General features: G+C 44.7%; 1 protein-coding gene across 1 annotated transcript; it reads left to right on the top strand.

Moving 5' to 3' along the window:
• The first annotated feature begins 10,297 nt into the window (after positions 1-10,297).
• Positions 10,298-11,472, top strand: LOC126191059 (allergen Tha p 1-like). The gene is made up of 2 exons (XM_049931771.1): positions 10,298-10,517; positions 11,129-11,472. Exons 1-2 carry the CDS (start codon positions 10,331-10,333, stop codon positions 11,317-11,319), a joined length of 378 nt encoding a protein of 125 aa, XP_049787728.1. The 5' UTR covers positions 10,298-10,330; the 3' UTR covers positions 11,320-11,472.
• The last annotated feature ends 2,888 nt before the right edge of the window (positions 11,473-14,360 follow it).

Genomic DNA, 14,360 nt, shown 5'->3' with positions numbered 1-14,360 from the left:
AATAATTTTTCTAATGACCGAAAGGCTTACGTCGACGAATCAAGACGGTTTTAGAAAGCATCGCTAGTGTGAAATTCAGCCTGCTACTTTCCCACATGTTACATTGTGATCTGTGGATGAGGGGAAAAATGAGGTTCCTTACTGTTAGATTCCTGAAAAGAATTTGAGACCGTGCCCACTACAGACTGTTGACGAAAATACGAGCATTTTGGATATGTTCCCAGATGGTAAGAAGACTTGTTAAGTCCTCAGTATGTTGTCCCCGACATCAAGTATTTACCAGAGGCAAGGGTATCGCCAGGAGTGCCACAGGGAAGTGTGACAGGACCGCTGTTATTTTGTGTGTACGTCAATAATCTGGCGTGCTGAGTCGATATCAGTCGGCTGTTGTTTGCTGACGATGCTGCTGTGAACGGGGTGCTGTCGAAGTTGAGAGACTGTAAGAGGGTACAAGATGACTCAGGCAAAATTTCGACTTGCAGTGATAAATGGCAGCTATCTCTAAATGTGGGAAAACGTATGTTAATGCGAATGAGTAAGAAAGACATACTGGCAATTTTCGGATACAGCACTAGGAAACACCTCCCTAACACAGTCACATCGTTAACGTACCTCGGTGTAACGTTAAAAAGCGATATGAAATGGAAGGAGAATATGAGAACTGGGCTAGAGAAGGCGATTTCTGTTTATTTGGAGAGTTTTAGGAATGTGTAGATCATTTGTAAAGAAAACCACATATAGAACTCTAATGTGACCTATTTTTGAGTATCGCTCAAGTGTTTGAGATCCGCACCTCGTTGGATTAAAGAAAGACATCGAAGCAATTCCGAGACCGGATGCTGTATTTGTTACCGGTAAGGCGACATTCTTTTTCAGGAAAATTATTGAAGTAATTCAGAGAACCGGCCTTTGAAGGTGACTGCTGAACAGTGCCACTGCTGCCATCATACATCTCGTGTAAGGACTACGACGATAAGATATGTGAAATTAGGGATCGTATGGTGGCATGTAGATAGTCGTTTTCTCCTCGCTCTGTTTGCGGTTAACAGGAAAGGAAATGACTACTGGCGTGCAGGGGACCCCCCGCCACGCATCGTACGTTGGTTGTGGAATATGTATGTAAATATATATGTGGACTGTGAAGCAGCGTAACACACTGTGTTGTACAGTACATGAAACTCTGTACTTCAAAATGTAGGTAAATATACACTCCTGGAAATGGAAAAAAGAACACATTGACACCGGTGTGTCAGACCCACCATACTTGCTCCGGACACTGCGAGAGGGCTGTACAAGCAATGATCACACGCACGGCACAGCGGACACACCAGGAACCGCGGTGTTGGCCGTCGATGGCGCTAGCTGCGCAGCATTTGTGCACCGCCGCCGTCAGTGTCAGCCAGTTTGCCGTGGCATACGGAGCTCCATCGCAGTCTTTAACACTGGTAGCATGCCACGACAGCGTGGACGTGAACCGTATGTGCAGTTGACGGACTTTGAGCGAGGGCGTATAGTGGGCACGCGGGAGGCCGGGTGGACGTACCGCCGAAATGCTCAACACGTGGGGCGTGAGGTCTCCACAGTACATCGATGTTGTCGCCAGTGGTCGGCGGAAGGTGCACGTGCCCGTCGACCTGGGACCGGACCGCAGCGACGCACGGATGCACGCCAAGACCGTAGGATCCTACGCAGTGCCGTAGGGGACCGCACCGCCACTTCCCAGCAAATTAGGGATACTATTGCTCCTGGGGTATCGGCGAGGACCATTCGCAACCGTCTCCATGAATCTGGGCTACGGTCCCGCACACCGTTAGGCCGTCTTCCGCTCACGCCCCAACATCGTGCAGCCCGCCTCCAGTGGTGTCGCGACAGGCGTGAATGGAGGGACGAATGGAGACGTGTGGTCTTCAGCGATGAGAGTCGCTTCTGCCTTGGTGCCAATGATGGTCGTATGCGTGTTTGGCGCCGTGCAGGTGAGCGCCACAATCAGGACTGCATACGACCGAGGCACACAGGGCCAACACCCGGCATCATGGTGTGGGGAGCGATCTCCTACACTGGCCGTACACCACTGGTGATCGTTGAGGGGACACTGAATAGTGCACGGTACATCCAAACCGTCATCGAACCCATCGTTCTACCATTCGTAGACCGGCAAGGGAACTTGCTGTTCCAACAGGACAATGCACGTCCGCATGTACCCCGTGCCACCCAACGTGCTCTAGAAGGTGTAAGTCAACTACCCTGGCCAGCAAGATCTCCGGATCTGTCCCCCATTGAGCATGTTTGGGACTGGATGAAGCGTCGTCTCACGCGGTCTGCACGTCCAGCACGAACGCTGGTCCAACTGAGGCGCCAGGTGGAAATGGCATGGCAAGCCGTTCCACAGGACTACATCCAGCATCTCTACGATCGTCTCCATGGGAGAATAGCAGCCTGCATTGCTGCGAAAGGTGGATATACACTGTACTAGTGCCGACATTGTGCATGCTCTGTTGCCTGTGTCTATGTGCCTGTGGTTCTGTCAGTGTGATCATGAGATGTATCTGACCCCAGGAATGTGTCAATAAAGTTTCCCCTTCCTGGGACAATGAATTCACGGTGTTCTTATTTCAATTTCCAGGAGTGTATATATGAAAAATGCTAATGTAACCAAGTCAGTATTAAGCTACCAATAGGAAAAGAAGAGCAGCTATTTAATGTAAGTTAGGAAACTACAGTTCCTTTTGAAAGAAGCTACCCTCTTTCTAATTTTTTACAATAAATTTTGCTGGTGTAAGGCAAATAACTTTACACAATATGGTATCGTACTATTGGCACCTACCGTACCACAACCCTCCAAACAGCTGTGTATCGGAAGTAGCCGTATTCGTGGTTCGCTCTCTGCATGGACTCCGACGATTACAGGAAAATCATCCGAGAACTGGTAAATTTTTCTATGCTGTCTGCAGCAGTCGCCGGCAATGCGGAGGGCGCGAACCTTGTCCCAAGTGTTGCTGCCAGAGCTGGCACTATAACACTGCCGCTAGTCACATGCCTCCAAACACTGGTCCCTGCATCATTCCTTGATCCGGCTATCCACTCTCTTTTTCTAAAAAAGAAAAAAAAGACGCACCGCGAAGTAATTATCCGAATGGGACGTAAATCAGTAGATGCTACCTAGAAGAGCGTAGCGTTCCAAAGGATTGGAAAAGGGCACAGGTCATCCCTATTTTCAAGAAGGGACGTCGAACAGATGTGCAGAACTATAGACCTATATCTCTAACGTCGATCAGTTGTAGAATTTTGGAACACGTATTATGTTCGAGTATAATGACTTTTCTGGAGACTTGAAATCTACTCTGTAGCAATCGGCCTGGGTTTCGAAAAAGACGGTCGAGTGAAACCCAGCTCGCACTATTCGTCCACGAGACTCAGAGGGCCATAGTCACGCGTTCCCAGGTAAATTCCGTGTTTCTTGACTTCCGCAAGGCGTTCGATACAGTTCCCCACAGTCGTTTAATGAACAAAGTAAGAGCAAATGGACTATCAGACCAATTGTGTGATTGGATTGAAGAGTTCCTAGATAACAGAACGCAGCATTTCATTCTCAATGGAGAGAAGTCTTCCGAAGTAAGAGTGATATCAGGTGTGCCGCAGGGGATTGTCGTAGGACCGTTGCTATTCACAATATACATAAATGACCTTGTGGATGACATCGGAAGTTCACTGAGGCTTTTTGCGGATGATGCTGTGGTATATCGAGAGGTTGTAACAATGGACAATTGTACTGAAATGCAGGAGGATCTGCAGCGAATTTACACATGGTGCAGGGAATGGTAATTGAATCTCAATGTAGACAAGTGTAATGTGTTGCGAATACATAGAAAGAAAGATACCTTATCATTTAGCTACAATATAGCAGGTCAGCAACTGGAAGCAGTTAATGTCATAAATTAGCTGGGAGTACGCCTTAGGAGTGATTTAAAATGGAATGATCATATAATGTTGATCGTCGGTAAAGCAGATGCCAGACAGATTCATTGGAAGAATCCTAAGGAAATTAAATCCGAAAACAAAAGAAGTAGGATACAGTACGCTTGTTCGCCCACTGCTCAGCAGTGTGGGATCCGTACCAGATAGGGTTGATAGAAGAGCTAGAGAAGATCCAACGGAGAGCAGCGCGCTTCGTACAGGATAATTTAGTAATAGCGAAAGCTTTACGGAGATGATAGATAAACTCCAGTGGAAGACTCTGCAGGAGAGGCGCTCAGTAGCTCGGTACGGGCTTTTGTTGAAGTTTAGAGAACATGCTTTCACCAAGGAGTCAAGCAGTATATTGCTCCCTCCTACGTATATCTCGCGAGGAGACCATGAGGATAAAATCAGAGAGATTAGAGCCCACACAGAGGCATACCGACAATCCTTCTTCCCACGAACAATAAGAGACTGGAATAGAAGGGAGAACCGATAGAGGTACTCAAGGTAACCTCCGCCACACACCGTCAGGTGACTTGCGTAGTATGGATGTAGATGTAGATATGACAAGCAAATGATTGCAGTTTCAGGAAAATTGGGTGATTTATTCAGGAGGAAGAGATTCACAATTGTTTTTGTGGTAGGTTCCAATGGGACCATACTGTTGAGGTCATCGGTCCCTAGGCTTACACACTACTTAATGTAACTTCAACTAACTTACGCTAAGGACAGCACACACACCCATGCCCCCGAGGGAGGACTCGAACCTCCAATGGGGGTCACAAAATGAGCAATTCAATAAAGCATTGGTCCACATCAGCCTTTAATCAAGCAGTTATTCAGCTTGGCATTGATAGAGTTGTTGGATGTGCTTCTGACGGATATCATGCCAAATTCTGTCCAATTGTCCCTTTGGATATCCAAAATTCCAAGCTGCTTGGATGATCCTGCCTATAACGCCCAAAAAATTCTCTTTGTGATGAGATCTGATGACCTTGCTGGCCAAAGTATGGCCTGACAAGCATAAAGACAGGCAGTAAATATTATCGTCATTTCCGGCCGGTTGTTATGTTGCTGAAATGTAAGCCCAGGATGGACCGCCGTGAAGGGCAACAAAATGGGGCGTAGAGTACCTTCGAGTCACCGCTGTGCTGAAGGGTGCGGTAGAGTCCTGGTATGAAGACTAGTGACTCCTCAACCATCACTCTTGGTTATCTGGTCTTGAGGCGAAGACGCCGCGAACAGTGGTGGGATATCAGCCTGACATTAGCCCGCCATATGGCCCGACATCCAGGAGTGATGATCTGGGGTGTCATTTCTTTTCATAGCAGGACCCCCTTTGTTATCATCCGCGGCCATCCTGACAGCATAGCGGTACGCCGACGATATTCTGCGCTCCATTTTGTTGGCCTCCATGGTAAGCCGCCCTAGGCTTACATTTCAGCAAGGTGATGCCCACCCGCACACTGTGAGTATTTATACTGCTTATCTTCATGCTTCGAAAACCCTACCTTTGCCACCAAGGGTCTCCGGATCTCTTCAGTTGAGAACTTTATTAGCATTATGAGCGGGGCCCTCCGACCACCTCGAGACCTAACGTACCAAATGGACAGGAATTGGCACAATATCCCTTAGAAGGGCATCCAACAACACTATCAATCAGTGCCAAGCCGAATAACTTCTTGCATAAGGGCCAGAGGTGGTCCAATGAAATGTCTACTTGTTCTATTTTGCGAAGTCCTTCCTCTCGTATAAATCACCAAATTTTTCTGATGATTTAATAATTTGTTTGTCTGTACACGTGCACCACATGTACTGATTTCTGGCACATTCGGGTAATTCCTTCATGGGGGTGCCTTGTTTTTGGTTTTCCAATGTACTGTAAGCCGAAATAGGTCAGTTGTTCATTGGAAGTAGCCCCATGGCCAAGCGTTGGCCATTCGGTCTCTCAATATGAAGCTCCTATCGCCGAGCACACCATTCTCACTGTACTGACGTTCGCTCACAACTCTCAGCTGGAGACCGACCATCACGTGGCACGCTGCATGTCAACCATCCAGGCAACAGCCGTGTGCCTCCTCTGAAAGTCTTCGTGGGATGTTTCGTCCATCATCGTCTCAAAGCTTCCTAACTTACGAAACTTGTTCTCAACCACTCATTGCAATCACCTACATACCTTGCTAGGACTTTCCAACGTAGAGTGACGCACTCTAACCTGTATGACGTTACGGACCAGAAGACAGTCGTTATATTTGTTCATTGACTTAATAAAGGTCATTCTTCTGGCTATCTGGGTTCATATGAGAAGCGCCTCGTTCTCATTCGGACACCAACATAAAACACAGTGTAGTGGTACATTATTGTTAGTATAGTGAATTTATTAACTTTGTATTAACTGGTTTAGTTTCGTTAACGTTTGCCTTGTCTTTTTTCTCATCCGTGAATGTTCTCCTTTATTTTGGTGAAAATGAAATTATACAATTTCTTTAATGTGGTACTCTGACATCACGCTTCCTACTTGAGGGGTATTTACATTCTGGGACAAAGTGTGAAAGTTGCTCCATCATATACCAGACGCAGAATCTGTTGGTTTCCTCCAGGAGTTAGCCTGCTCGGTTGTCAATACATCCGTGAGCCGAAGACAAATTTCGCTTCATTTCAATCATGGTACAGGAGGACGTTGGGTGGGAGCAGTCTGTCACTTTTTCTGTGCTGTCAGCAGGCCACCCGTGCTCCACGTGCAACATCCTCACTAACACCTGAAGAAGGAACAAGCAGATTCCGAGAATTCGTTGCGTTAATATATACAGGGTGGTCCAAAAGTCCGGAAACACCCTCATGAAATTCAAATGGAGCAGCAAACAAGGAAACAGAGTCCCTACACACGAGGAACGGAAAGGGGGAAACTTTATAGGCTATGCCACCAACATGGCGGCCATCTTGAAAGCCGCCATCTTGGATTCAACTCCAAAATTTTAAATGGGAATGTGGTCATGTTACATATCACACAGATAGAGAATTTCACCAGAAAAACAATGCCGTTGTTATTTTAAACATAGCTTTATTCATTCTCGGGTTATAGCAAGTTACATGTGGCAGCGGTGGGACGTTCCGCAGCATGTGTGTTATGTACTGAAGAGACATTACGCCAATGTTACACAGTCCCGTGAGACCACCAACAGTCATAGTAATGGCTCGATATGTTGTCCATTATGTTAAATTGTTAATGCCATCCTCCGAACCCAGTCCTGATGAACTTTGACCAACACATCTGGCTGAATTTGACCACACGCATCAACAATGCGCTGCTTTAGATGATGCAAATCCCGTATTTTCACAGAATAAACCAATGCTTTGACATGACCCCAAAGATAAAAATCCAAAGGAGTCAAATCTGGTGAACGTGGTGGCCACTCCACAGCACCCCTACGACCAATCCACTTTTGGGGAAACTGCACATCCAGGTATGCTCGAACATTGTGCCCATAATGTGGTGGGGCCGCCATCATGCTGGAAGAATTCCGGAAATTTCCCGTCCTCCGTTAACAACGAGGGAAACACTTCTTCATTCAATAACCTCAGATAACCGTTGGCGGTTAACGTACCATCAATAAAAAATGGTCCAACGACTTTGGTACCCCACAGACCACAACAGACCATCACTTTTTGTGAGTCGACCGTTTTGGAATCATCAATCCAGTGTGGATTAGTGTCGGACCAGTATCTAAAAATGGTTCAAATGGCTCTTAGCACTATGGGACTTAACTACTGAGGTCATCAGTCCCCTAGAACTTAGAACTACTTAAACCTAACTAACCTAAGGACATCACACACATCCATGCTCGAGGCAGGATTCGAACCTGCGACTGTAGCGGTCTCGGACCAGTATCTGTGATTCTGCTTGTTCACTTCACCATTGATAAAGAAATTGGCTTCATCACTGAACAGCACCTGATAGGGGAAACGTGGGTTTATCTGCAACTACTGTGTCACCCATTCTGCGAACTGTACCCGACGGTCTGGGTCATCCTCGTTCAGGTGTTGGAGAAGCTGAATTTTGTACGGGTGCCATTTGTGCTGCGATAAAATTCGCAGTATGGAGATATGGCTAACCCCACATTCTTGTGATAGGCGACGAGTACTCCGTTGCGGACTCTTGCTAAATGATGCCAACACACTCACTGTTGTTGCTTCATCGGTGGCAGATTTTGGTCTTCCAGCCTTAGGTTTATCTGCTACAGAACCTGTTGCTGGGAATTTGGCCAAAAGCTTGGCAACTGCGCTGTGAGTGATGGGCTATCTGCTTGGGTGACGACTGTTGAAATCCTCAGCAACGACCCATGTGCTTCTTTTCTTCTGATATCAAGATGACTTCAATGCGTTCTTCATGTGTTAAGGACATTTAGTAACCTGTAAATAAAGAAACAATGATTAAAACGTTAGCATGATTAAATGAAAACTAACAGTTAAACACATGTAACATATCAGGCATGGGATAGTCACTTTGCACCGTTTCAGACTCGTTTTTCTGACTTCTCAGTACGTAATACTCACACTGCCGAGCGTCCCACTGCTGCCGCAAGTAATTGGCTATAACCCGAGAATGAATGTTTAAAATAACAACGGCATTGTTTTTCTGGTGAAATTCTCTATCTGTTTGATATGTCACATGAACACATTCCCATTTGAAATTTTGGAGTTGAATCCAAGATGGCGGCTTTCAAGATGGCCGCCATGTTGGTGGCATAGCCTATAAAGTTTCCCCCTTCCCGTTCCTCGTGTGTAGGGACTCTGTTTCCTTGTTTGCTAGTCCATTTGGATTTTATCAGGGTGTTTCCGGACTTTTGGACCACCCTGTACATTTAACGGCTACAGAAGTGGTGTATTGTTGATGTATTGTAGGCGAACGGTCTACCCGACGGGAGGCCCTAGCCACACGACATTTCCATTTCCAGTGAGAAATTGCACTGTGCTTATTTGTTACTCGTTAGGTAACCGCTGTTGTTGCAGACCTTATCACTATTGCTGCAGAGACACAGGAAGAGATTCACACGGATTCTCTTCCGTAGGTCAGCTTCATTTCCATTAACCATTCAGAATTCTCATACCGGGCGTTCGTTTATTCATTGGTCTAGCTATGTTTTCGTTTTTCGTGTCATTAGTGCTCTATTCACATACTAAACGTCTGCTACATCTTTATACTTATTAGCATGAATTGGTTTATACTTCTCATGATTAATGCCGTCACAAGTGTATGTATCGTATATGAAATTTTTAGTTTACTTTGAAAGTACATGGTAAGTGGAAAGGAATTATCGAATTTAATATACCATGAGTTTGTAAAGCAAACCCCATGAAACAGTACTAGTTTTATATTCATAGATCTGTAGTCATCCATGACACTTTCAGTCAGATTATGACTACACATTCCTTTTGTCTTATGACACCCTTTTACGAGTGCATTCCTATAGACAGCTAAAATGTAGTAGTAATGCAGTTTATGAGAGCATCCACAGTTTGTGACAATGCTGCTCCACAAAATAGAACGTCTGCTTTAAAGAATAATGACAAATGACAGGATCGAGAGCCGACGAGGCAGTGCTACTCCATAGATGAGTACTGATGATCCGATTCCATTTCTAAACTCTAGAAATGTCTTGGAAAACGATAGTGGCCTATTAGCTCTACCGCAAAGGAGTCTTACACAGAGTGGAAATCAAGCAATAAAAATACATAAAAAACAACACATTTTATATCGAGAAATTTTTTTCTGAAACATAAAATTTAATTTAATAATTGTTTTAGCGAGCAGTTGTCTTCCATGTAATTAATACTTGATAATATTTTATGTCGCTTAGCGTATTTCATCTGAAAACGGATATTACATAACGTATTGTAAATATGAATTACTGTCAGATGTTTTATGCCGCATATAATGTCCTTTATTTCCTCTTGACTTGTTAGTGCAGTTGTACAGTATTGTAGCACTCAATAATACATCATCACTAGTACTAATTCTGCTGAATTCGGCATACAAAATTTTTCCTCCGTCTGGCCTGTTTTGATACACTTGTTGTCAGCGGAAAAATCAAAACTGGAAATGTAGTAGTGCTTTATTATCCTACAGAGGAGGTGAAGGAATTCCCAGTAAGTCATGACGGTAACGGCGTTCCCGGGAATCAAGCGGCTGCCCACTGAACCGGTAGCAGCTCTGAGAAACGATCACATGCGTGGACCAGCCGAGGTGCCGCAACTGCCCAGTGTCTGCGTAGCCTGTCGCTGTGACGTCATGCACAGGTATATATGACGCCGCTGTTGCTGTTGTCGGCACATCACTGGATAGCCGCAGTCGACAAACTTTCCTACAGCCACGATGCAGAAGTGCACTCTCGCTTTGTTGCTCGCTTGCCTGTTGGCGGCTGCCGCTGCGTACACCACCAAGTATGACAACATCGACCTGGACGACATCCTGCGTAACGACCGCCTGCTCAAGAAGTACCACGAGTGCCTCCTCTCTGACAGCGACACATCCTGTACCCCAGACGGAAAGGAGCTGAAGGGTGAGTGTAGTTCTTCTACTAAAAATGTATGTCAGTTTCTGCACGGCGTTTACCTTTCTGCTACACCTCTAAATACCTTTAGTCCCTATCAATTTGTTTCACTAATTTTAGGAATTTATTCCGTACAATCTCTTACGTTTCGTATCAACTCTTGCACTAAGTTAAATGACGTGTCAACTTCACTTATATTGCTGATAGGCAGCAATTAGATTTCACTGCTTACATTACAAATTTTGTTGAAGGCAAAAGCTAACTTCGATGCATACGTTACTTCATTACATCTTGCTAAAATCGTTATTGTTTAGACAATTAGAAGGGGTACCATTAGTGTACACCGCTTTCAGTATTTTACGAATTCTAACTTTATGGCTACGTGTGCTGCACCGTATATTTGCTACAGATTACTTGTGAGAAAGACCTTAACGTCGACAGTTCCTATCAATGTTTTGCTACATCCTCAAAAAGCAAGGTGGGAGAATCGTTATGAACTCTCTTACTCTCTTCTTACAAAAAGCGGATGTTTGCACCGGATATGGATCTCGCGATGCGTTTAATTTGGAGATATTTTGATGGTCGTTATTTTTCTGATTGTATGCCGTGTCTGTTAACAGCCGCCATTCCCGATGCACTGACGAACGAGTGCTCCAAGTGCAACGAGAAGCAGAAGGCTGGCGCCGAGAAGGTGATCAGGTTCCTCATCAAGGAGAAGCCCGACCTGTGGACGCCGCTGGAGAGCAAGTACGACCCCACCGGCACCTACAGGCAGAAGTACGGCGAGGAGCTCAAGAGGGTCTCCGCCTAAACACTAGGACACTTTTTGCACTGCACTGTGGCAGCTCCAGAACATTTTTCGGGTTGAGTCTCTGTGATACAACCAAACAACCTTAATTTATTTGATTATTGTTAACATTTGTTGTGTTCAACATATTTTAAAATAAAGGTGTTTTAATAAGAATAGTTTTTATTCCTCTTCCAAAATTAAAGACCTTGCAGAATTTCCTTCCAAGATCTTATACTTGATACTAGTTTCTTTAATTGTAATATTGTAAGAGAAAACGGAAACATTGTTTCTGAACAGTTCTCAAAATGTGACGCACTTTTAATGCAAAATACATTATTGCAGTTACCACATATAAGAACTTGTAGGAACCATGACAATCCAAAAACAGGCCCATCACGACAAATTCAACAAATTAACAAATTACCTTCATTATGTCTAACAAGGTCGGCCGCTCTTGGTGTGGCGGTAGCGTTCTCACTTCCTGAGCACGGGGTCCCGGTTTCAAATCCCGGCCGGGTCAGGGCTTCTCACCTGCCCTAAGATGACTGCGTGTTGTGTCGTCTTCATCATCAACATTCATACCCCTTACGGTAGCAAGAAATCAACGGCCAACTACCTCCTTTAGGACCTTGCCTAGTACGGTGGTGCGCGTCACCCCATCGTTCCCCTACGCTCTGTCAAGAAGCACCATTTCCATTCCATGTCTAACAAGGGGAGGACGCGACGTTAATATCACAGATTTACTTTCTAACTTCAAACAACATAATGTGTAAGCAGTAAGATTCACTAATCTGAAAATTTCGAGAAAATCGAGAGATGTTTTACGCGTCTGTTACCTGCTTACGTATCTGTGTGTAGGTGCTGCCCGTTTGAGTTCAAGGTGGTCAAGTGCTTAGCGTTAGAGTTACGAAAGCCGAATGTTTATGAGGAGACGGTTCGGTTGTCCCGCAAACTTAGTTTTCAATCTATACTATTGAAAGACAGAACTTTTTCAAGATGTCAACGAGCTGTATTTCCCCTTAGAAACTCTGAACACCCTCTGCAGATGCGGGAAAACTGCTTTCATTCCATATAGTAGATGCCGTTTCATTTGATGGTATTAGTCGGTATGGCACATTGTGACTTACTATACTACTGAATAGTGTCATTCGCACCATTGTTTATCGAAGTTTGACTTCGCCTTTCTAAGCCTGTCCATATTCCTTGAAAATTTAATTACAGTTATTATGTAGTCAAATAACGTACGTAATTCACTACAACTTCATGTAAATGCAATTGGGTTTTTTCATTATATTATCTCTCAAAGGTCATATAAATTAAATGTCAGCAGTGATGAAAGAGATATAGACTGAAACATATGTGTTCGCAGAATTTCAACCGTCACCTCGCCAATGACTTGCTTACCACGTGTGAACGCTAAACACTTGACCACAATGACTTGTTGCAGTCAGCCCATTCGCAAGGATACACGTTACATAAAAGATGCGTAAAACTTCCCTTGCGACTTTCTCTGAATAGTACACCTTACTTCTTGAACATTACGTTATATTAACGGCCTACTAAAGATGTACAAAGTTTGAAGTAAATCCATGAACACAATGCCGTGCCCTAACCTTGTAAGTGATATCTGTCCTTTGGAAGTTTACAAGGTCACAGGAAACTGAATACAGTTCAGTTCAATTCAGACCACGTACATTGGTGATGGGAAATAGCCAGCAACACCACTGTAGACATCAGCCACTGACGCAGTGGACATACATCAGTATGACGAAAGCCAGTTGCAAACGGCAAACAATTCTATAGAATATCTCTAGGATGCTACATGTTGACGTTTCCTGGAGCATGTCCACACATGTTATAAAAAAGTATGCGTGTGTGTGTGTGTTTCCAGATCTCGTCCTAAACCACTGTACCCATTTCAACCAAATTTCTTATACATATCCCCTACTGCCAGGCAGCAATTTCTGTCGGCTTAAGAACCATCTACCTCTAATAGATCAGCAGATAGTATGCAATAAACAGTGAAATGGGTGAAGAACCGCCGCATTTTGCACGATGTTTAAATTTATTATTTCTTTGCTACTAACACCATTCGCAACATATTTCGCAGACAGTATTCACACATGTCACCGAATGTATCTACACAAATAGATCATTGTACAACAAATAGCTCAAGAGAAAATGCACTGTAAACGCTGAGATGTCTGAAAAAAATGCAGCATCGTGCATGAAGTCCTAACATATTTATTATTTACTACATCTACATCTACATTTATACTCCGCAAGCCACCCAACGGTGTGTGGCGGAGGGCACTTTACGTGCACTGTATTACCTCCCTTTCCTGTTCCAGTCGCGTATGGTTCGCGGGAAGAAAGACTGTCTGAAAGCCTCTGTGCGCGCTCTAAACTCTCTAATTTTATAATTGCGTAGGCTTCCGCGGCCAGAGTCAGTCGACATAAAAGTTTTCTGGGCTTGGTACCGCGTCATAATGTAAAAAACTACTGCTGCTATAGAAAAGCCAACGTTTCGGCCACGATTGCAGCGGCCTTCTTCTGGGTCTAATGGTGCGTTCTAGCTATGCAGTGTCCTTTATATTTTGTTGTTAGTGTTCACTGCGCATGCCATTACGTCATAATTTTAAAAAGGTAGTTGGTTTATTGGTCACTTAAGGAAGAAGGAGAGGGAACTTTATTTTAATAGGTTATTGCGGTGGAGGGAGAACATGACCTCTGTTGTCCATTGGCTCATGTGTTATGTGCCATGATTGGTGGCCACCGTCGAATGAGAAGTTTGCTGTGTGTTTACCAGCTGCTGGACGTCGGCCGCGCGGCGGCAGTTACTCGCCGGTAGTGCTCGTGCCTCGTGTTGACAGTGCGGTCTGTTGGGCTCTGATTGCTGGCAGCCAAGATGGGGCAAGCCTGAGTCCATCCTCCCTGTTCATGTTGTTAGGGTGTTTGAGAATTTCGATGGCCTCTCTGATTTTGCGTTTCGTCTTGGTTGGCTGCTTGGCCAACACACAGGCTTCGCTGAATTTTATTTCTTTTCCGCAGTCAAGGTGATG

This window comes from Schistocerca cancellata, chromosome 6 (genome assembly GCF_023864275.1).
Source record: "Schistocerca cancellata isolate TAMUIC-IGC-003103 chromosome 6, iqSchCanc2.1, whole genome shotgun sequence".
Taxonomy (NCBI): Eukaryota; Metazoa; Arthropoda; class Insecta; order Orthoptera; family Acrididae; genus Schistocerca; species Schistocerca cancellata.
The sequence above is the reverse complement of the archived record's forward strand: the minus strand, read 5'-3'. Positions and strand labels throughout refer to the sequence as shown.

Bases quoted from the DNA above. Each gene is read 5' to 3' on its own strand.
- LOC126191059 (XM_049931771.1), top strand. From the start codon at position 10,331: ATGCAGAAGTGCACTCTCGCTTTGTTGCTCGCTTGCCTGTTGGCGGCT. The intron at 10,518-11,128 runs GTGAGTGTAGTT...GTCTGTTAACAG, and splicing joins AGACGGAAAGGAGCTGAAGG to CCGCCATTCCCGATGCACTG.